The sequence below is a fragment of the Rhinopithecus roxellana genome, chromosome 8 (assembly GCF_007565055.1).
Source record: "Rhinopithecus roxellana isolate Shanxi Qingling chromosome 8, ASM756505v1, whole genome shotgun sequence".
NCBI lineage: Eukaryota > Metazoa > Chordata > Mammalia > Primates > Cercopithecidae > Rhinopithecus > Rhinopithecus roxellana.
In genome coordinates, this window is record NC_044556.1 from 126,776,550 (window position 1) to 126,799,394 (window position 22,845).

The 22,845-nt window shown below is 41.4% G+C and overlaps 1 protein-coding gene across 2 annotated transcripts in view; it reads left to right on the top strand.

Moving 5' to 3' along the window:
- PAPPA2 (pappalysin 2) overlaps positions 1–22,145 on the top strand; it is a 394,482-nt gene extending 372,337 nt beyond the window's left edge. Inside the window, exons 23-25 of one of the 2 annotated variants that reach the window (XR_748418.2) lie at positions 6,605–6,691; positions 16,705–16,803; positions 18,920–22,145. Coding sequence is in view for 1 of the 2 variants with exons in the window: in XM_010367396.2 (XP_010365698.2) it covers positions 16,705–16,803; positions 18,920–18,994 (174 nt within the window). In the remaining variant the exon portion in view is untranslated. The remainder of the gene's footprint in view (positions 1–6,604; positions 6,692–16,704; positions 16,804–18,919) is intronic. The other variant, XM_010367396.2, reaches the window with a different exon arrangement.
- Positions 22,146–22,845: the final 700 nt, after the last annotated feature.

A 22,845-nucleotide genomic window follows, 5' to 3' on the forward strand; every position in this document is an offset into this window, starting at 1 on the left:
GCCAATCTAAGCAACTTGGGCTTTATTCTGTAGCCAGTGTTGATCTAATGAAGGCTTATAAATAGAAGAATATGAATTAATCAGGGTAGGCTGCAGTCATAAATTAACCCTAAAATTGCAGTCATTTACCATTACATTTCTCACTTACATTAAGTCTGGTATAACTCTTTAGAGCAGCTATTCATTTCTTCCATCTTATTACTCTGCCCTTTCAAAATGTGATCTCCATGGTTGCCTCCATGAAGACAGAGGGGAAATACAAAGTGAGGCCAGTAACTCCTGACTCCCTTGGACTAAAAGAATGCATCATTTCTGTTGGTCCTCCCATTCACCAGACATGGTCACATGTCCTCAAGCCCATAATAAGTGAGGCAGAAAAACCTAAGGGACCACAGCATTAAGTGTCTCTGTAAGAGAGAAAAGAAGGTAGGATGTATAATTTAAGAAGAAATCATGGTGGCAAAATTGAACCATGGGGATCAAGGTGTTACCATCTCTCACCTGAACTAACGTAACAGCCACCTCGCCAAACTGAAGAAATGCAAAGAGAGGAGAAAAGAGCCTGAATACAAAACTATGTCTGCAATAGGATAGTATTTGTTTGCTGGGTGTGATGATGAGAGAGGAGTTAAAGATAAAGTAAACGGGATTGGAAAGATGGCAGTGGTGGATGACAGTACCGTGGGCTTGCCTCTTACACTGTCTCAGTTTGCTCTGAAATAAGCTCAGTCAACAGTTTATCAACACACATTGCTTGAACATCTGCTGTGGGGAACAAAAAGACCTGGTTGCTGCCTGCATAGTTGGAGGTGTGTGCTATTTGTATGTGTTTTTGTTGCTGTATCTATTTTGAATGTCTGGTTAACCAGCTTCTAGTTGGCAGGGGCCATGTTGAATTTTTCTGTGTTTATACTGCCACACACCCAATCAAATTTAATAGTAAATACCCTAAAAGTAGTTAATAAATATTCACATTTGGCTAAGTGATGCTCATTTTATTCTCTTCTTTGGCTGTTCTTGTCATATATTTCTTGGGAAATTTCTTATGCATTAAATACAGAATATTGCAGTTCAGAGCTAAAATTAGTATTTTATTTCTAATTTATTTTTTAATTAGAGAAACCAAGTAGTAAATTGAATATGCATTAACCAGATGTGAAAGCCTTTGAACAAACAGAGATGAAATCGACTCCCCAATGTCCTCATCTTTGCCTGCCGGTTTGGAAGTTTAAAATATTTAAGTTTAATTTTCACCTCTATTGCTCATTCCCCAAGTGACCTTGGGGCACGACCCTTTGTCTCACTTTCCCCATCAGTGGAATATAGATAATCATATTAATCTGCCTCACCAGGCGATGTGAGGACTAATTAAAAATGAGATTAGATTCAACCGAAGTCTTTCTAATGTGAAAAATATTAAACTTGGTGATGCATGTCTGAAATGCTGTTAGGATCTGGGAATGGTCTCTGGCTTTGGAACTGCTTGTGACCCTGATGACATTACAGCTAAGACTGGAGTGCCTGCAGGCTGCCCGTCTTACTCATTGGCCAGATTGCCTCTGACCTGGTTCCATGTCCTGTGGGCCCAGTCTAAGGGCCAGCCCTGTGTAGAATTGACTGGTAACTGAATAACAGAAGCTAATGACCTGTTCACTTCTTAGTGCTTCCTCAGAGGCTTGCTTCCTGCCTTTCCTCCTCTTACCTCCTCTTCCTGACAGGATCTCTGGGAATTCTTTGGATTGACCCATCACTAAAATTGTTAAATTGATAAATTTACCAAATAACTTATGTGTTTTGCTCATACTTACTTCACCTAGGCAGACAATGCCCTGATACATAGAGTTGGCATTTCCAATTGTGTTTTATAGGTACCTACCTCTACTAGGTAATTTTAGGGGTGTTATACATGGTCTCATTTCTCCCCTGAGTACTTGTCTTCCAAATGTGGTTCATAAAGTACCAAAGTTTTTGTAATTAAATTTATATCTTGCCTTATTCTTTTATCTTTTATTTAATTGCAGGTACATATTAGTCCTTGACCCTCTAGTATGCCAGCTGCTTTCCAGAGGAATAGGAAAATATGCAGATACTGTGGCAGGGATGGAGACATTGGTTATGAGGGTCGTTAGAAGGTGCAATGAGTTCAGCATGAAGGTGGGGATGATAAGAAAAGAAAGGAGAGACTAGGAGACTCAAGACAAACTTAGATACAGCATTGCTGCTATACCTCAGCTACCAATAGAATCTAAGACATAATTAGGTACTGCAGATAACTTTGATTATTGTATATTTTGCCTTGAAACCACGTTATTCTATCCCCATAGATGGGCAAGGTAAATGGTAAGATCCCTGAGATTAGAGAACACCGTTAAGAAAGAGGAAGAATGTCAGAGTCATTAGGTAGCCACTTTGGGAGGGCTGCGTTCCACTCTCACAGACAGAGTACCATTGATACAAAGAGTATCCAGGCACATTTAGCTCACGAAACAAACAAAAAAGACAACTGGGGATTGTTCAGTATATTTAATAACATTATTTAGTGTTTTTAGCATTCCAGGTCACACTATGAGGAATTATCACCACTGCTACCATCCTTATCTTACTGATGAGGAAACTGAGGGACTGAGAATTTAATTAACTTCTCAAATCTCCTGAGCTAGCAAATATGAACTTCGGTAAATGAACCTCGGTAGTGTGATTCTAGTGATTCTAGAGTCCACGTTCTTAGACTGGTAGGAAGATTAAAAGCAAAGGAACAAATAAATGATGTATAAATTAGAAATGACTTTTAGAAAATACAACTGAGAGATGAAGATGGGGTGCTGACCACCTGTTAGGAACCCTTTCTGGGCTTGCAAGATTTAAGCCAGAGTAAATGGAAAAGGAGATATGTCAATGAACTCTGCTTAGCAAGGATCAGAGACCAAGAAAATGAAAGCAGAGAACATGTTGTGAAACAGATGCAGTCAATCAGTGATGAGTGGATAAGATACACAGACAAGCGTCCTGGAGATAAAGGGAATGTAAACAAGACACTCACACAGAGAACAGGTTCCATATGGGTGAAAGTGAGACTGGATGGACCAACCAGTTAGGGGAGAAAGGAACAGCTGGGTCAATGAATCAGGATAGTGTAGCAGGTTGAGGATCAGAAGCACAATGATCAGCCACACAAACTGAACTGTCCAAAGACATGGGAACTAAATATTAGACTGAAGCTAAAAGAAACAAGACTACTGGCAAGAAAACATTCTAGAATAAATATGACACCTCCCTCTTGCCATTTTTCAAGTCAACTGGACCTGGATATTGCTGGGAATGATAAAATGATTATGTCTAAATTGTAGAAAAAGTCTGGCAGAAATTGAACGGGATAGAAAGTGTGCGGTGCCCCTCTAGACTTGTGTTTTTATATATAAGAAAAAGGAAAATGTGTAGAGCTTCTCACTATGCCCTGGGACAGGTCTTGCTGCCTGATCAAGATCTATGTCCCATGACTCAGACCTTTGATTGCGGTAAGGATACTTTCTAGATAGATTTTCAGTGATCAAATTATTTTAGAAAAGTGTATCATAATTTGAGTAGTCAATGTCGTAGATAAGCTTTCATCTCCACTGGTCTTCTGCCCACATATGAACATTCAAGTGGTCCTGACAACTTTCCTTCACAATACCCCTCCTATCTGCCTTTTTCTATTCCATGTTATGACCAGCCAATTCTGTTCTTCTTCGTTCATATTGCTTGAACTCAACTCCTACTTGGTCCTGGCCCCTGCGGTTGTCTTCTGAACGTTCCCTGTATTATCCCCAGATCTAACCTTCAAAACATAGCTTTTATCATTTCTTCTTCTGAAAAAAAAAAAAAAAAAAACTTTAGTTTTTCCCGATTGTCTTCAGAATACAGACAAAATTCCTCTGGATGGAGATTTTTACTTAGTTCCAGACTTGCATCATTAATATTTGAAGCAGAAAAATGCAGATATATATTTTCTTTCTCCATCTGAAATGTCAGCTTATATTTGGCCTTCCTGCTGAGGTTATTCTCCCTATTTCTCTGCCAAAATCCTATCCACTCTTCAAAGATTAGGTTTAATCCCATGTACCCCATAAAGCTTTTCTAAAATGCTACAGGCAGGTCCTCTTTCTGCACTGCTATCATTCTTATTAGTGGTACCATTAATTACTCTGGGAACTGACCCTCATTTACCTATGATTTCTTTCCTATGGTTTTAGGTGCAGTTCAGATTCTGTATTACACAGCACTCATGCCACAATGACTTCTTTGAGGCAAATACTTTGTCACCCAGGAACCTTCCGTGGTGCCTTGTACATAGCAGACACACTAAATATATATTGATCAAATATGCCAGGATTCTAGCAACTAAACCTATGCCTGGCTTATAGTAAAATAGATGTTAATTTACTGTATAAAGTAATTTTGGCAAAATGTAAATGATTTTTTCTGGATAATTATAAAAAAGTTTTCAATTTTTCCTTAAAAAAATACTGTATAATACATTTCTCATGGCTATCCGTGACACTGACTTTTCCTTAGACAGAAGATGGCTGCCTCGTTCTCATAGTATCAGTGAGAGGTTAGACCAGGTGTACAGTACTGAGCAGTAGAGTGAGGCATATCATTAATACATGATAGCAATGCTGGAGGCAGCATGAGCATATCAGGATGGTCAGGGTACAGGCCTGAACACTGGACAGTGGCTGTATCCTCAGACACATTCCTTATCATCATGATCAGGCACATTATGATCAGACATATTCCTTAACAGCGCCAGTTTTTATTTTTTTCACCTGTAAAATGGTCATGATAATGGGCCCAATAACAGAGTTATTCCAAGGGTTCATAAAACCACATGTACAAACCTTGTAGTATACACCACACACCTATATAAAATAAAAATAGCATTTTGCTTCTATATAATGGTTTGTAGTTTGTAAAGACAGTTTTACCTTTAGGTTTGCTCCTTATACCTGAAGATTTCAGATAAATTGTGTGCATCTATATGTGTGTATAATGTAAAAATATACTTTATGTTACAGTTCTATAATATAGATTATATATTATTATTATACACATAATATAATACATGAGAAAGAGAGAAGCATATATATGTATCATATGTATTTACCACATCTATGTGTCTGTGTATATAAGTACATACAAATATATACATACAGATATATGTATACAGTTGCATACACATACATATGCACATGCATTGCATAGATATGAAAGAGAATAAAAGAAAGAAAACAGGTGCTATGAACACTAGCAAAAGGTTGGGCATGGTGGCTCACGCCTGTAATCCCAGCGCTTTGAGAGGCCGAGGCGGGTGAATCATGAGGTCAGGAGTTCGAGACTAGCCTGGCCAACATGGTGAAACCCTGTCTCTACTAAAAATACAAAAAATTAGCTGGGCATGGTGGTGGGCACCTGTAGTCCCAGCTATTTGGGAGACTGAGGCAGGAGAATCTTTTGAACCCAGGAGACGGAGGTTGCAGTGAGCTGAGATTGCACCACTGCATTCTGGCCTGGGCAACAGTGCAAGACTCTGTCAAAAAAAGAAGAAAGAAAGAAAGAACGAAAGAAAGAGAGAGAGAGAGAGAGAGAAGGAAGGGAGGGAAAGGAAGGGAAGGGAAGGGAAGGGAAGGGAAGGGAAGGGAAGGGAAGGAAGGAAGAACACTAACAAAAACTCAAAGAAATGTAGATTAAAGCTAGTTTACCCCAAAGTGAAACGCTTTCATCTTTATAAAGAGCTGAATGTGGTATCAGAATGGGAAAAGGCTTGTCAACTGCTGTGCTTTCTTTAAACAATTCTCACCCTAGTAGTCTCTACTTTCTCCTCAAAATTCCTCTCAGTGTGCTTGATTACTGAGAAAGAGAGGGAAGGAAGGAAGGAGGAAGGAGGGAGAGAATGAGAGAGAATGAGAAAGAAAAAAAAAAATAAGATGCTCAGCAAACAGCAGGAGGGCCAAGAAAAATATTTAATCCAAACAGGGCATATGGTTGTTTCCTCCCACAGTCTGCATTCCCAGTCACCTTCCACAGGCAGGCTCTGGGAGCCAAGAAATGCTGGGCTGCCTGGCATGTGCCTGCATGTGGTGGACAGGCAGGGGTGAGCACGCATGCTGGGGCTGTGGTGGAACATTCTGGTCACCAGCTCAGGCCTGCCTCAGCCTCCCATGAACTGAAGGCTGGCCGAGGAACCGAGACAGAGACGGAGGGAAGTAAAGGATCAAAGTCCAAACAGGACCTAAGAGACTGTCCCAGGCCTTCTTGCAGAGTTACATGCTTTTCCTTTCTTCCCCCAGCTGCAGGTTATCTATCCCTGACTTGTACCTGTCTCCTCATCCTTTCATCTCCCACAGCTATGTGAGCTCCATCCAGACAGAGCATGTACTGCCTCATGTTTCAATTATGTGGGGTGTAGCCCTTGTGCAACAGCTGGCCAAGGGCCCAGAGAGGAGGGGCACAGTGAGTAGCCACCTAGAGAGGTGACCAGAGAAAAGCACTGGAAGGTCCCACCCTACTGGGCAGGGTGCCTGCAGTGGCCTGAAATTCTGCTCTCAATTTCATTCATCTGTAGCCTTAAGTCTGATATCTGGAAGAGTCTACTGTGAATGAGCCTATGACTGGAAGGCCATGCCAAGCTATTTTCATGTGATATTTTGGGGTGAGTAATTGATAGTGAAAACAAATACCTGGGAGGCAAGGGGACAAGATAGGGGAAATAATTGGGCATGGTGGTTTATACCTGTAGTCCCAGCTACTTGGGAGACTGAGGCAGGAGGATTGCTTGAGCTCAAGGGTTTGGGACCAGCCTGGACAACATAGCCAGACACCATCTCTTAAAAAATAATTTTTTTTAAAAAACCAGACAAACAAATAGATGAGGGGGGAATGTTTACCTTATCCTGGAGGAAAGGTAAGAGGAGTGAAAAACAAGAACTGTTCTGAGTTTTTAGTTTTATAGAGTTAATTCTGGAGAGAATTCACTAGTTTAATCCATCAGATATTCATTAAGCACCTATTATAATGTATTGGATACTGTGCTGATGCACAGGGTTTATTGCTGATGGAGGAAGAGGGAACAGAAAAGAGACAAAAATGGAAGTGTTCCTGCCCCCGTGGTCCTTGCAGAGTTGCGGACCTCTTGTGTTCAGTGTTTCTATGCCTGACCTTGAAACACAGTTGGTTGGCTCCAATTAGCTGAAAAGGAAGCAGGATATTCCCTAAACAAATGATTGTTAATCCATTGATTGTTTAAAGAAGAGAGCCAAATGTCATGCAGTAAGACTGTATCTGAAGACCTTGCAGGCCATCTACACCACTCCCCAGTGAAAGCAAGAGAAAGGAAATTACAAGAACTCATGGGCTTATCAGCCCTGCAATGAAGACACCAGTGAAGTCTGATGGTATGTCATTATTCTTGTAGGAGCCCACGGCACAGACTTTGCTGTTTCACAAACATTGGTACCGCAGAAGCCTGGCGATGAGTCCACCTGATGGACTGCTGCTGTTCCTGGGCAGCGTTTTAAGAAGCATTGCTGTGTGCTTAGAGGAGGAGGACGGGTGACAGTGCCATAAAAACAGACTTTGACAGCAAAGCAAAGGACTGGGAATCACTGGAATAAAATTTTGACTAATGAATTGTACAGGATCAGCTTCACTGGAGAAAAAGGGGTCACATGGAGGACAGCAAACACTGATGGAGGAGCAGACAAAAGTTTTTTGTTTGTTTGTTTGTTTGTTTGTTTTAGGACATGGAGTTGGGTTTGGTGTGGAAGGGTCAAGGAGTGATCCAGTGCAGAAGGAATAAAGGTGGTCAGGGGAGTGGAGCACTGGGTGCCTTCACAACCTTCAAAGTGTGTCTTGTGTAGTTTGGTAACAGGTGAGGGAAGAGATAGGGCAAAAGGTACCCAACGCCTTACCATCAGCAAGGCCTCTGAATCAGAGGAGGGCGAGGACACATTCCCATCAGGAAAGGCTCAGGCTGCAGCTCTCAACAGCAGGGCCACTTCTTGCAGAAGTGCTGTTGTTTTCAGTAGGGCCCTATGCAGGGATGTTCTGTCCTTAAGGAGCCGGGCTTCAACTTCGAGCTGGTGTTTTTCTTCCACAAATGTGCACGAATGTCACCAGAACACTGTCTTGCCCATCTTCACCCTTTGGGACTATAACTCCATCCACCAGCACTGCCCCGCTCCTGGCCTTGAGGTGGGCAAGACCACTCATATAGAACTGTTTCTCTCCCAGAGGAGAGACTGCGTGGGGAAGCAGGTCAGTGTGTGCTTGCACTGAGGTAGAGAGTTTGTGTGACTTTGAGTCTTTATTTGCAACTATTTGAAAGGGGCCGTGAGGTTAGTTTTGGCTGAAAAGTAAGTCCCAGAGAGTCTCCTCACCTTCCTGTTTTTCTGCAGCACATATCAGAGAAGAAATATCTGTGTGATGGTTTGGGATTTTTTTCAGAGGCTAAGACACCCAAGTCACCACTGTGGTTTTTGAAGAGAGCCCTAGTTTCCAGGAGCCAATCAGGCCATTCCTTTTCTGTTTTTATAAGTTTCAAAACTATTTCCCTTGTCACCTGACTGTCTCTTTCATGACTCAGGTAGATGCATTGGTGGTAAAAGTGAATGGGGCAGGAGGCTCTCAGGAATGAAGCATGACTGGTTTTGACTCTAAGGTGTTGGTGGCAGAATCTTGAAGTTTTCTGACGAGTCTCTAGGGAGACAATTCAGGCACCAACCTGCAATGGTAAAAGCAATGGTAGTTTTCTTGCTGCTTTCATAAAATTATGAATTATTGAATGCTTTCTGTGGGTCAGGCATTGTGTTATGTGTTTCACCTCCATTTGCTCATTTATTTCTTGCAGCAATTCTGTGAGGTAGGTGCTGTTTTTCTCATTCACTAACAAGAACACTGCTGCTCGTTGTTAAGAAATTTTCTCAGATTCTAATTGTTGGTAAGGAGCAGAGCTGGAATCTGAGCATAGGTTTATGTAAAACCATATGCTGTGCTTTTTCTTTTCTTTTCTTTTCTTTTCTTTTTTTTTTTTTTTTTTTTTTTTTTTTTTTGAGACAGAGTCTCACTCTCGCCCAGGAGGAGTGCAGTGGCATGATCTTGGCTCACTGCAATCTCCTCTTCCCAGGCTCAAGCGATTCTCCTGCCTCAGCCTCCCAAGTAGATGGGATTACAGGCGTGTGCCACCGCACCTAGAGACAGAGTTTCGCCATGTTGGCCAGGCTGGTCTCAAACTCCTGGCCTCAGGTGATCCACCCACCTCAGCCTCCCAAAGCGCTGGGATTACAGGCATGAGCCACTGCACCCGGCCATATCCTGTGCTTTTAATTGCCATACTCTGTAGCCTTGATCGTTTCTGGGGCAGGAACTATGACACCCTGGATACCTTGGAGTAAGTGAAGTCAATACAGGTGAAAGATGTCTTTTTTATCTTACATTTGCTTGCTTTTCTTTTTTCATCTGATTTCTCTCAGAGGAGATTGCTTTTTGTCCTATTTGATTATTTCTAAGACTTTGCTTTGATCTTGGTGTCAAATGTAGATAAGCTGATTATAATCAGGCTTCTCTTTCAGCCCCTGCAGAGGTACATAGTTGCCTTTTTAGAGGGTCTGGTGGGTTGCACAGGCAGTGGTTTGAGGTCCTACACAGAAGATGTCCTACCACACATGGACCAGTGATGCATGAGAGGCCACACAAGTAGACGTGCAGTCGGCATCCCTCTCATCATCCAGCAGGATGTGTATCTTCAGTGCCTTCCTTTCAATTACATCTTCTCATCTCTTGTTTTTAGATTCCACCCTTGCCCTTCCAGGAGATACTCTGTACAACTTCAACTGTTGGCCGAAAACACAGAAGATCCTTAATGTCTTACTGTTAGTGACTTAGCCAAGGCCTGGATTTGAATCGTGTAGACTTCAGAGCTGGTAGGCAGGAGCAAATCTCTTGGCTCCCAAGTGAGCCAAGCTACCTGTGGAGCATCATAATGTGATTGTGTCATTCCATATCAGTCCTCATAAACACTGTCTTTTTATTCAAGTACTAACAGGGTCACATAAAAACTCCCTACCTTACAAAGGGCCAAGACCTAGGCCCTTATTCCAGATCACCTATTAAAACCCAACCACTTGATCACAGATATTTGCAAACATTCCTAGGCCAGCCATGGTTTACTGCTTTCTTTCTGCTCTGGTTTACAGTTTCTTCGTTTTTGGCCTTTGGGAAATGTTCTTTTTCTTCTTATCATGCCAGATGTGAAACTGAGAGAATACTATTATGTTTTATCTAACATTTTAGATGGTTTATAGAGGGGTAATTTTTACATAGTATATTCTACTGCCTTGTCCTACTTCCTGGCTGAAATGTAAGTATGATACGCCTCCAAATGGATGGATGTGTACCATGTTCTTCACCTAGAAGATGATCTACGTATATATTATATACATACACATGACCTACATATATATGTATATATGTGTATGAGTATATATATGTGATTTATCTCAACTCCAGTCTCTATAGTATATGCATTTATAGTAAGAAATGGACTAGATGCCCAGAAAATCTGGACCTGTGTCTAAGTTATGTGATTCTCATAAAGTAACATACCTAGCAAATTTTCTAACAGTACAGGAATAATGAAAAGGAAGGATCTGGTAATAAAGTATGCTAAGGAAAAGTAGTTTGCCTCCCACTTCAAAATAGGACAATCACATTTATTTATTTGTTAACAACCTACATCAGTCACTAAACTAGTAGCTGGGACTACAAAGCTGATTAGATCCCAAGCCTTTGAAAACACATTCCAGAGGTTAAGCTCTATAATAAATATGTGGATAAAATATACCATAACTCAGAGAAGGGACAGCTCTCTGAGTCCTGGAAGCCAAATGAAATTTTCCAGAGAAGATTGTTCCTAAGAAAGTATTCCTGCATAATCCATCTTGATATATGTCTATTTGAATTTTACATTTTCCGAGAAGACTTGCAGACCCACAAATGTGACATCATTGGAACCCTCCATCCCAAGGAATGAACAGTGGATGAGTGGAACAACACCATTTCCTTTTTTCCGCACATGACAGCAATGGGCAACAAAACGTTTGGCTTTAGCATTCTGAGTCTTGGAAACAGGTGTTTCTGGGCTGCAGGCATCTGTTGATGGGATTAGAGCATAGTGTTGCTTCCTCCTGGGGATGTCAGCCTCTAGGGGAATATACCAAGCCCCAAGTCTCAGAAGGAGCAACAGTGCCAGGCAGCCTATTTGGGATAAACCTTGACCCACAGCTGAGAAAAATAGAAGTGAAGTTGTGGGCTGGGTGTGGTGGCTCACACCTGCAATCTCAGCACTTTGGGAGGCTGAGACGGGTGGATCACCCGAGGTCAGGAGTTCGAGACCAGCCTGGCCAACATGGTGAAACCCCATCTCTACTAGAAATACACAAAATTAGCCAGACGTGGTGGCTCGATCCTGTAATCCCAGCTGCTCGGGAGGCTGAGGCAGGAGAATCGCTTGAACCCAGGAGGTGGAGGTTGCAGTGAGCCAAGATCACGCCACTGCACTCCAGCCCGGGCAACGAAAGGGAAACTTCGTCTCAAAAAAAAAAAAGGAAGTGAAGTTGTGGGGGTCCAGAGGAATTGAGATTCTGCATGACCATTTCTTTGTCTCTGTGTTAGATTGCTAGGTTCACTTAATATACCCGTACCATGCCCCTTTTGTAAAGGTGCAGAAAGTATTTAAATTACCCTTCTTTCCCAATAAATTAAAAGACTAACAAAACCATCAAATAGTGGTGGTATGGCATAGTAGAAAGAACAGAAGACCCAATATCTAGAGATTTGGAATCTGTTCCCAGGATTGCTACTAACTATCCTTGAAAACAAGACAGTTCACCATTTTAAGGCTTCATTTCATCATTTGTAAAATAAAGGGTGTCTACTAAATAATCTTCAAGGTGTTATCTAGCCTTAGAATTTCATATATTTATCGTCCTTCAAAAAAATCACTTCAACATACTAATTTGATTTCCTTTGGATATATACCCAGTTGTGGGATTGCTGGATCACATAATTTACATTCCCAATAACAGTTTGAAAGGGTTCCCTTTCCTCCACATTCTCACAAGCGCTCGCCTTTCACTGTTGTTGTTGTTGTTGTTGTTGTTGTTGTTGTTGTTGTTGTTGTTTTTGAGACGGAGTTTCACTCTTGTCACCTAGACTGGAGTGCAATGACACAATCTGGACTCACTGCAACCTCTGCCTCCCGGGTTCAAGCGATTCTCCTGCCTCAGCCTCCCAAGTAATTGGGATTACAGGCAGGCACCACCATGCCCAGCTAGTTTTGTATTTTTAGTAGAGAGGAATTTCTTCATGTTTGTCAGACTGGTCTCGAACTCCTGACTTCAGGTGGTCCATCCGCCTCGGCCTCCCAAAGTGCTGGGATTACAGGTGTGAGTCACCGTGCCTGGCAGTCTTTCATCTTTTTGATAAGCAGCTATTGGTCTCATTATCAGGAGTCCCTGAGGAGCCCTACAGGCCCCCCAGGTTCTGCCCCCGAGATTCTAAGAGAGAGCTTGTACTAGGGCTCTAGTCTTAATGTTCTTTGCATTATTTGGATATGAAGCCCAGGATATGTGGGCACAACAAGGTAAATCATGGGATGCAAAGGAGATTGAAGATCAGGCCAGAAGTCACCGTTCATTGAAGAGCCAGAGAAAAAGAAAATTAGTGTACAGATTTGTGTACATTTACATAGAACTTCTGTTTGCTGCAAGAACTCCATCAGGCACTACACCATGCCTGCTTTGGAAAGAAGCTTCTTTGGGGCCTGATAGAACCGAATTAATATGAAGAAATTGAAGTGGCTCTGATTTGTCATTCACATAACGAGAAGATTTTTTTTTGAAAATGATGTGGAAGAGAGAAAATAGTGCTTGGCCTCAAGCGAAAATTTGATTAGCATCCTCTCTTGGTCTAAAACACTCATCAAGATAATAAAATAGGATTCAGTCCCATGCCTTACCTTTAGAGATACAGTACCTTTTGGCTAAGATTCCAACCTGTAGGTTAGTAAAGCAGAAGTTCTAAAGTCCAAACTAACCTTTCTAAAACATCAACGTGGTCTTGAGTTCTGTTGCAAGCTGTGGAAGAACGATGTTCTTAATCCGGTTCAAGAAAGAGAGATCTTATCAGCCAGTCAGTCAATGTTTGTGGAACTATTCCAGAGCCTGGGCTCTGTAATAGGCAGCCTGAGACCACTCACCCCTCTATTTCTTCTTCTTCTTAGATCTTTCAGATTCCTCAGAATCATCCAGTCCTAAGCTCTTCTCCATAGGGCCTAGATGTTGTGGAGCCAGCTCCTGAAAGCAGATTTCCCTCACCCCCCAAATCTGGATTAGGTATTTAACTCCTGTTCACATCCTGATGCTACACTGAGCTATCACATGAGCTAAAAAAAAATTGCTATGGTGGGTCCGCCCAAGGGCTGGAACTATGTTTCTTTTATCTCTGTGACTCCATAACAATGCCTGGCACATATAGGTGTGGAATAAAGAATATGGAATGATTGAATGGCTAACTGTATATACCCATAGACAGCAGACAGGGCCGCACTATCTCTATGGCTAACTCCCCACAGCAGCCTCAAAATGGGAAACTTCGCCAGGTTATATAACATGCAGAAGAAATTACGTTTGCTTTTGAGAAGTTTCCAAAGCGGTGTTCGTACGGCAGACTGACAGCCTTTCCTTTTTGTATTCCACCACTTGCACACAGTCATTATTTGTCCATTTCATCTGCCTGGAACACAGTTAAAAAAGCCATGGCAAGAAAAGGCTTCCTATAGCAATGAAAATTGATATCATTAGGCTTATGCATCATAAGAGGAGTAGTCCAAGTGCTCTCTCAGATTTAAGTATTCACTGTAGGTATAATACTAAGGGCTTGCCTTTCTGGCTCAAAGATAAATCATCTCTGAGGGATGTGTGTGTGTGTGTGTGCGCGCGCGCGTGTGTGTGTGTGTTTTAAAGGAGGCATATTTAGCAAAGGGGAGAGTTTTTCTATACAGTGAAATTAATATACAGTTATGTTTATGACTTTTGGTTCTATATGTTGTTAAAAGGCAAAAAGATGGGCATTTTATAAAGACATTTTTCTTTTACCAAGATGGTTAAAATAAAAATTAAAAAGTGACCCTTACCAGGATAAGCTTCAGATATTTGAAAAGTGCACTTATATGAAACACTTTATTTTCTGATGTTACAGGATAAGCAAGGTATACATACAGGCGGTGAAGTTTACCTACGTACACATTGTGCAGAGAAACCAAACCCAGTACCTTTTCTTGGAAAAGATGCCTGTGGGTTAGAGTGATATCCTAAGACTGACATCTTTCAATTATTGAAATTAAAATTTTCTAGTCTATATTCCATCTTCAGATATTTTTAAATTTGGGATCAATTAGTCATTTTTCCTTTCCTATTTTTTTCATTGTAACCTTGGACTCAAACTGTCCAGCTTCCCAGGCACATGTTGCCATAGGAGACTCTGTTTGTTGAGGGTGGAGTGGTTGTTTTTGGCAGGTTGGGGGAGGAGCAATTAACTCTAATAGGTATATAGTAAATTAAACACTTGGGTCTTTCCAGCCTTTTTTCTGTATTTCTGCTCTTTTCTATAAACTTCGTTCTCTTTCCAGATGACTCTTTAAGAGCAGAAGAGAAGGAGCTTTTAGAAGTAATTCCCAGGCTATAGCAAAGGAGGTCCAGTGGGGCCTGGAGAAGGTCACTTAGGTCATTACTGCTCTTTTCAACATACATTCTCTAACGATTTTGAGATTAGAAGTGACCCTTGGTGAAGACTTGAGAAAGAAAAATTCCTTTACTAACCCATTCAAATATTTAGATTGTTCTTATGAAAAGAAAGATACCTTTAGATATACCTTTAATTTCCATTCTGAATACCAGACTTATACATGTAAGAAAAGTATTTTGGGTGCTTCTTAGATTTTTATAGACAATTACATGGAAAAAAAAGAAGGAACCTATTAGGTTTTGCCAATGAGTCAGTCAGGGTTGGAGGAAAAGTAACAGATGTAGCGTTAGATGAATAAGATACACTCCAAACACTTGAAAAAAGAAAAATAAAACCCTGGGGAAACTCCATAGTTGTATCTAGTCATCCTGCGAGAACCCAAGAGCATCTATAGGTGTTAAGGATGCACTAGTTATCTTTGACTTCGATTATTTGGCTGCAGTTCAGGACCTGAGTCTTGATTCTATAGTTATTCTAAGTTCTCTAGAGTCAGAATAACTGGTTACAGCATTAAGGACAAATGCTCATCACAGAATCTTTGTCTTTTATTCCAGTGAGGCCTGTGTTGAAAACAGAATTAATTTTCACTTCCTGCTCACAACTGACATTGCTATGCAGCTGTGCAGCAGCTGTTGAGTTCCACCCCACAAGTAGCAGCTTCTCAGCGGTTGGCAAACTGGTATACATCTGGAATGATGTTCAAATGACCTCAGGATCCCATAGAATAAATCAAAACATTGAAGTAATAACTTGGATAAACTCATTCTGATGTAACTCAATTGCTCTGAGTTATTTAATGGCCATTTTTGAGTTGAGTGAACTCAAGAGTTATGTGGCCCAAAGAGTTTGACCACAAGATGTTTCTTAGGACTTTATGGCTGAGCATCACTCAGGATGAGGAGCAGCCAGTTTATTGAGTAGGTGGGCTGGCTGATGTACCTTTCAGGATACAGCAGGACAGCGTTTCCCTCCAGAGGTAGTTTTCTGGAGAAATAATGCACTGGGCTACTGAGCTATTTTTAAACAACTTGTTGCTGTTCTTATTGTACATTCTCTTTTGGGGTGAAACACTCCATTAACTCTGGTTTGGCCTGGACCCCTTTCCCACTTTAGTTCATGCTGACTTACTGCAGTAACAGTAGTGGATGGAAACAGTACAGCTTTCTCTGCTCTAACCCTGTGTCTAGTTTCTGTGCATGAGTTGGCTGTACCTGTGGGAATATTTGTGTTACAGCACTGGTGTCCTCAACCTGAGCACCACTGCAGGCTGGACAGACACCATTTGAGTCTTCGTAGCACCCAAGGACTACTCAGGTGTCTAAGTATCAGTCTTCAGTGCACCAGGAGAGGGGTGGAGGTTAATATGTGAGAAGCAGTACAAAGTCAAGATACATGACATCTAAGTTCTATCTGACACTTGCTATGTGACCTGGGCAATTCTTGTCATCTCTATGCATGCTCATTTCCTCATTGAAAACCAGGACTTTTAGGGCCAACTGCACTGCTGCACAGGCTTTCTCCCATGCTCAACAGAGTTAAAAATATGTGGAACTGTTTTGTAACCTACATAATATAAAGACCTCTTATTACAAGAAGGCAGAAAAGTTGATCAAAGAGTTTAAATGACCTATCTCAGACCTTAGAGCAGGCCAGGAGCAGTGCTGCCAGTGAAATGTGACAATTCCTTGGACCTAGTGGTCTTGAGATTTTTTCAAATGTTAGGTCAATCTGTATCCTGCACCTTTGGTGCTTTTCTATAATATCTCTGGAGTTTTATGGATTATGCTGGGATGGGAGGGGTGGCAGAGTCAAACAAGATAAAATAAGACTGTACTGAGATGTTGCCTTCTAACCTCCCTGCAGCCCTTCCAAGCAGATGGTTGGTGTGACACTATCAACAACCGAGCCTACTGCCACTATGACGGGGGAGACTGCTGCTCTTCCACACTCTCCTCCAAGAAGGTGAGTGAGAGAACCTGGAGATGCGGGAGGCAGTGGCTTCAGTAATAAAGGCAGGGTCTTCGGCTAGCTCTCCTTCATGGTGTGTAATAATGAGTTTGTATTTGTATTCAACAATTAGGAGGGAACTATAATGGACAAACATTGGAGCTTCTAAAGTGACAGGGTTAAGGGTAGCATAGGTTCTTAGACAACCCCAGTTCTTTGTCGGTTCAGTGATTCTTTCAGAAAAGCCATGGTTTTTGCTGCGGAAAGACTCATACGTGCTTATCAATGGCCAAGAAATGTCTCTGTAGGCAGGGAAAGTAATCGTCTTTACCCCTGGATGAGGTGGGATTACCAACAAAGTGCTGTTCAGTTACTATCCGTCTTCATAATTACATTAAGAATTTTATATAGTGTATTACAAGCATCTTGCAGACACATGTTAAATGGCTGCCACCAGTCACCTGAGCACTCTCTGGATTGTATCCTGAGCAATAATCCTTTCTTAATGCCCTTTATCCCTGTCATTCTTGGCTCTGTTAAATTAGCAGATAGGCTCAAGCTAAGCCTTATAAAATAGAATAAGCTGAAATTTTGTAATAATATGGATAAAAATCTAAGTGCTGCCAAAGGTATTTGAAGCTAGTTGGGTCAATATGATAAATCTGAAATAAGCAAGAGATGTTATTTCCTTCCTTGTATGTGTCTCCACGATAAAACCACACCTACCATGATCACCTACATGCAGACTTGAATACTACATCTCTTCCTCGCTAATGTTTAATCCTCACTCAATATGTGGCAGGCACTGTTCTTGCCACTTATGTGAATCAACTTATTTAATGCAGAGTGCTCAGGGGCTCATCATATCACTATTTAATTTGGCTCTCTTTTGCTCTAAAAACCAATAAATACTAAACTAAGAAACAGATCAAGAGCTTGGACCGAAGGTCAGAAATCAGGCCAGCTATCTCTGTACAGGAAGACGAGATAACTTAGGAAAAAATAAAGCAGTTGTCTCTCCATCTCACACTCTGAAAATCTAGTAATTGTCTGTAATAAATTTCAGTGCCTGTGGCCAGCATACACAGGAATTAGGATAGAAAAGGCACTTCGCCCCTCCGATGACTCCTAAATCACATTTTAAAGTAATGTGCAAATATGCTGGAAAATCTCCCCACACAACCCCACCCATTCTCCTACCCACTTGCCCAATCACTAAGCCCATCTCTTTAGTGTGCTTGGACTAGTATTGTATGTGATATGCCTATTTATTTTTATCTCATTAGATTGTTAATGCCCCAAAGGGAAAAATCATTGCCACTTTTATATCACATTTCCCATATGCCCAGTTTTCTCTGATACTAGTTATGGACACTCAAAAAGTAGCATTTATCTGTTTGTGGCAGTGCAAGCAGAAGAGAGTAACTTTTTCCAGATTATCTCTGGCATGAGGAAGAGATAGTTACATAGAAAGAAGGCAATACAGCCACAAACAGTGGGTGGGGAGATGTATTATTCCACCAAGCCAAAGTATATCCTGGACTCAAGAAGAGCAAAAACTCATCCTTTGTGAGGGTGGCAAAGATGTTCCTATTGTTCCAAGAACACTGAGGATTTGGAGTCGGAGAGCTAGTCTGTAGCTAGTCTCGGCTTCCCATATAGTAGTGTCATTACCTTGAATTAAGTCACGCCACATCTCTTGCCCTTCCTTGTAAAGAGAAAATGCTAATGCTACCTATTCATCTTTCCTACTTCACAGGGAAAGTGACAGTAACAGTAAGAGCAGGATTTTTAGATATGAGTAGTAATATTAGAACTGATAGAATAGTAGTTATAAATGCTTGGCAATATAGAAGAGCTTTATACTTGTATTATTTAAATCACACAAACACCCTCTGGGGTAGTTTCTATTGTCCTCCCCAGTTTATATATGAGAAAAGTGAAGCAAAGAACAATTACCTTGCCAAGGCTACATGGTGACATGATGTGTGAGTGGCAAAACTGTGTGTTAATTTCCAGTTTGTGATATTAGCACATAATTCTACAGTTCCTCTGGGACCAAGTGAGGAAAGTGAAGGCTGGTTGAAAAGTGGGAAGCTATCACATTTCAACTTCCCTTTCATTCCCCTAGGTCATTCCATTTGCTGCTGACTGTGACCTGGATGAGTGCACCTGCCGGGACCCCAAGGCAGAAGAAAATCAGTAACTATGGGAACAAGCCCCTCCCTCCACTGCCTCAGAGGCAGTAAGAAAGAGAGGCTGACCCAGGAGGAAACAAATGGTGAATGAAGAACAGTCATGAAATGGAGGAAGGAGGAAGAGCATGAAGGATCTTATAAGAAATGCCAGAGGATATGGATAGGTGCCAACTAGTTCATCGAATAGCCCAAGTAGGAGAGAATCATAGGCAAAAGTTTCTTTAAAGTGGCAATTGATTAACATGGAAGGGGACATACAATAGATATATAAGGACCCTCCTCCCTCATTTATATTCTATTAAATCCTATCTTCAACTCTTACCCTGCTCCCCACTCTACACCCTGCCAACTATTCAGTCCCACCCAACTTGTAAACCATTACCAAAATACTAGAGGAGAAGTTGGCAGGGATACTCTGTTAATGCCCATTTCGAATGGATTGCCATCTTTCAGAGCTTGTCTGCTCTCAACTGGCTCTTTTTCTTTTTGTGTAGTTGCCCTTAAATAATGAAGTTAGTTATTAATTCTTTATAAGTATTTAAACATAATTATATAAATATATTATATATATTATATTTTTTGCTGTTTACTAAGCTAAAAATTATTCATTGTTCCACACATGCTGCTGTAAAGTTCACATTCAAAATGAATGCTGAGACTTTGAGGACAGAAAGGCAACTTATTTTCCCATCTTTCTATGGATGGGGATTGGCAGGTTGAATGGGAAGTGCAGAAGGAGAGAGAGTAGTTAAATGAAATTCTGGATGCTAGCATGTAAAGCTAATCATCTTTTTGTTATGACCTGGGAGCTGGGCCCATTTTATGACCAAGGAGATGGAGAGTTGTAATGGTGGTACTAAGAGGCGTAGGAAGTTGGGTCTGAGTACCATTGGTGATGGGTCCAGGAGAACTAGACTATGGTTCTTAAATATCTGTCCACAAAGAATATACTAACTTGTGTCCACTTCTCAGAACTCCCAATTGGAGTTGGTGAGACCCAGGACTTTCTGCACTTCCATACATGCCTGTTTCAAGTGTGGCTGTCAGCCAGTCAGCAAGTTTGTACTATGGCCCATTCTCTGATCACCAGGATTACAGGAACTCACATGCTCCTCACACTTGGCCTGTAGTCCCACTTCTTGTTAGAAGTCTCCAAGTCTGGCCGTCACTTGCAGTCACACGACCAAATGTTGATTTTTCTGGGGGAAAAATGTTATGGAAATGATATAGGGGAAAGGTAGGAGGAGATGAAAGAACAGGCAAGAACTGTCAGGGTTAAATCCAGGCCCAGGGAATGAGAATGGAAGTGATCAGGGAAACTCGGTCCTTGTTCCAAGTCTCCAAAGAAGACCAAAGTGGGTCCCTTGAGCAATGAAGAATCTGAGATAAATTCTCTTGAAGTATCGCGTACAAAATCTGTGAGCCGGATTTTGTATGGCTTGAGCAAGTTATAGAAATGCATGGAGCAAGGGTGACACCCTGTGGGAAGACAGAAGAATTTCAGCTATTTAAGGTCCATTTTGTTTTTACCCTTTCTTATCCAATAGATGGACTGCACATGAAATGACCCCATTAAGCCTCTCTCTATTTACGGTCCCAGGCTCACTGGGATGTGGTCTATTGCAGTTACATTTTCTTGTAACGGTTTCTGGATTAGACCCTAGGGAACGAGAGTAAGGAGCCAATTTCTGTTTAACAGTCTCGTTTTACTCATTTTAGGAAGGCTGTGAGGCTTGTCTCCCTTGAAGCTTCTTCTCCAGTGGAAACCAAGAACAGACAAAATTTAGAGCTCAACTGTGGTCTCTTCCCATCTTCCACTCCTTTGCTTTGACCACAGTTTTTCTACTGTTCCCATCAACACTAGAGCAATGGCTGTGCAAACAGGAATAGGAAATACTACCACAACTATAGAAATATTATCCACACTATCACGTAGGGAAGAACAATACCCTGAAAGGGAGTAAAACACGAATAAGGCGATATACCCACATTAATCTGTGGGTTGTGGAATGAGGGTGGCAAAGTTACTGGGAAAAGGAAAGAGCAGAGTTCACCCATTCAAAAAAAACCTTTTGTCCTCTAATCGCTAGCATAAAGAAAGTGTCGTTCAGATACCGTTCATTGTCTTGACTCATGCTTAGTGCCTCCAAGAAGACAAACATATTTATTCTTGGGATTCCGATAGGCTTCAATATGCAAAGGACAATGGAAAAGTTTAGACACTCTATTTTCAAAATTTTATAAAATTGTTTTCTTGGGGAAAATGTCCAAATTGCTGGACACGTGCTAAGTTCTGCCTTGGGGAATCCTACCTTGTCTGAGATTGATGCAGAGTAATTGTTATCCTGGGCATTACTCAGCTCAGGAACATGGAGCCTGTGGTTCATGCCAGTGTGTGTCTTTATGCGGTCTCTCCACAAGAGCAACAGTAAGAACATTTCTGTTTTAAACTTCATTTTAAAATATTTTATTCTCTGCAATTCACCACTGCTCTGGGAAGGCAAAAGGAAAGTTCCTGTTGTGTGTGAAGAGCCTCTTAGGCTATAAGGCTTCCCAGCCATAGTCAGCTATAGCTATTCAGAGACAGCAGGTTCTTCCAGTCTTTGTTCCTGGGACCTGATGTTTTGAGCAACTCAGGTCACTGATAAAGTGGAAGGACTAAGACGCTGTGGTCACAGATCCCAGCAACATCAACTCACACTCACTCCATGTGGTGGTCCACATTCTGCTGCTCTTATCCACCCATGTGGTCATTGACAGCCTTTCTCAGAGACTCTTCTGTGTGTTTGATTGTGCCCAGGTGGCCCAGGGCTAGCTGGCTCTGACAACTGACATGACAGCTTCCAATCAGAAAGGCAGCTAAGGGGACAGGGTGAGGAGAATGGGCAGATACTGACAGAAATGAAAGTAAGGGGACTGTGAAAGTAAAGAGCTCTTCCTGATTCTCTTCTTCTCTTTTTTTCTATTATAAGGCATTGAACTTGGCACTTCCTGTATTCTTTGTGATCATTATTGAGTGCATTAGTTAACACCCAAGGGGATGGCTTGATTGGGAATGTAGTGAAAGGAGCTGATCTACTGTATTGTAATGTAAAACAGCTACAGCCAGTTATTTTGTAAGATTATAAGATGTTCATTAAAAAATCAGCACACAAAATATGAAGTGTCTTTGCTGTCTCTTTGTTTAAATCATTTCATCACTTTCTAATCACTTTCCATTGTCTTGTGCCGGTCCGGGCAACAGTCATTATTTATTTGATTGATTAGTCATTTCTTTTAGTCATTTAAAAATGATTTGTTAAGTAAATAGGATATGTAAGGAAGATGAACATGAAAGCCCATAAGAAGACATGGCATATATGAAAGTAGAATGTGAGGTAGGAATGTCAAATGTCTCATGAGTTTTGAAATAAAGTGCAAGAATTACTTAACAGTTCAGAGGAAGTAGGGCTCACACCTGGATGCCAAAGGTTGGCGGCATTTAGAAACTGGTTGGGGAAGGATGCATATGATCTGACAGGCAGAAATGGGGGTGGGGAGAGGAGAGTCCAGGCAAGGTAAATAAGAGGGTTGAAGCTGTGGAGGTAGGAATGGGTTCGGTGTGCATTATGGAACATCAGTGAAGCATCCAGCTTAGCTGGAAGGTAGAATTAAGCTAGCATGTACCATACATTTGGTAAATACAAAATCTTACTTAATTCTTACAACAGAGCTGCAAATAACATAGTCTCACTTCACAAATACCAATCAATAGAAAAAGAGGGAATCCTCCCTAACTCATTTTATGAGGCCAACATCATCCTGATACCAAAGCCTGGCAGAGACGCAACAAAAAAAGAGAATTTTAGACCAATATCCC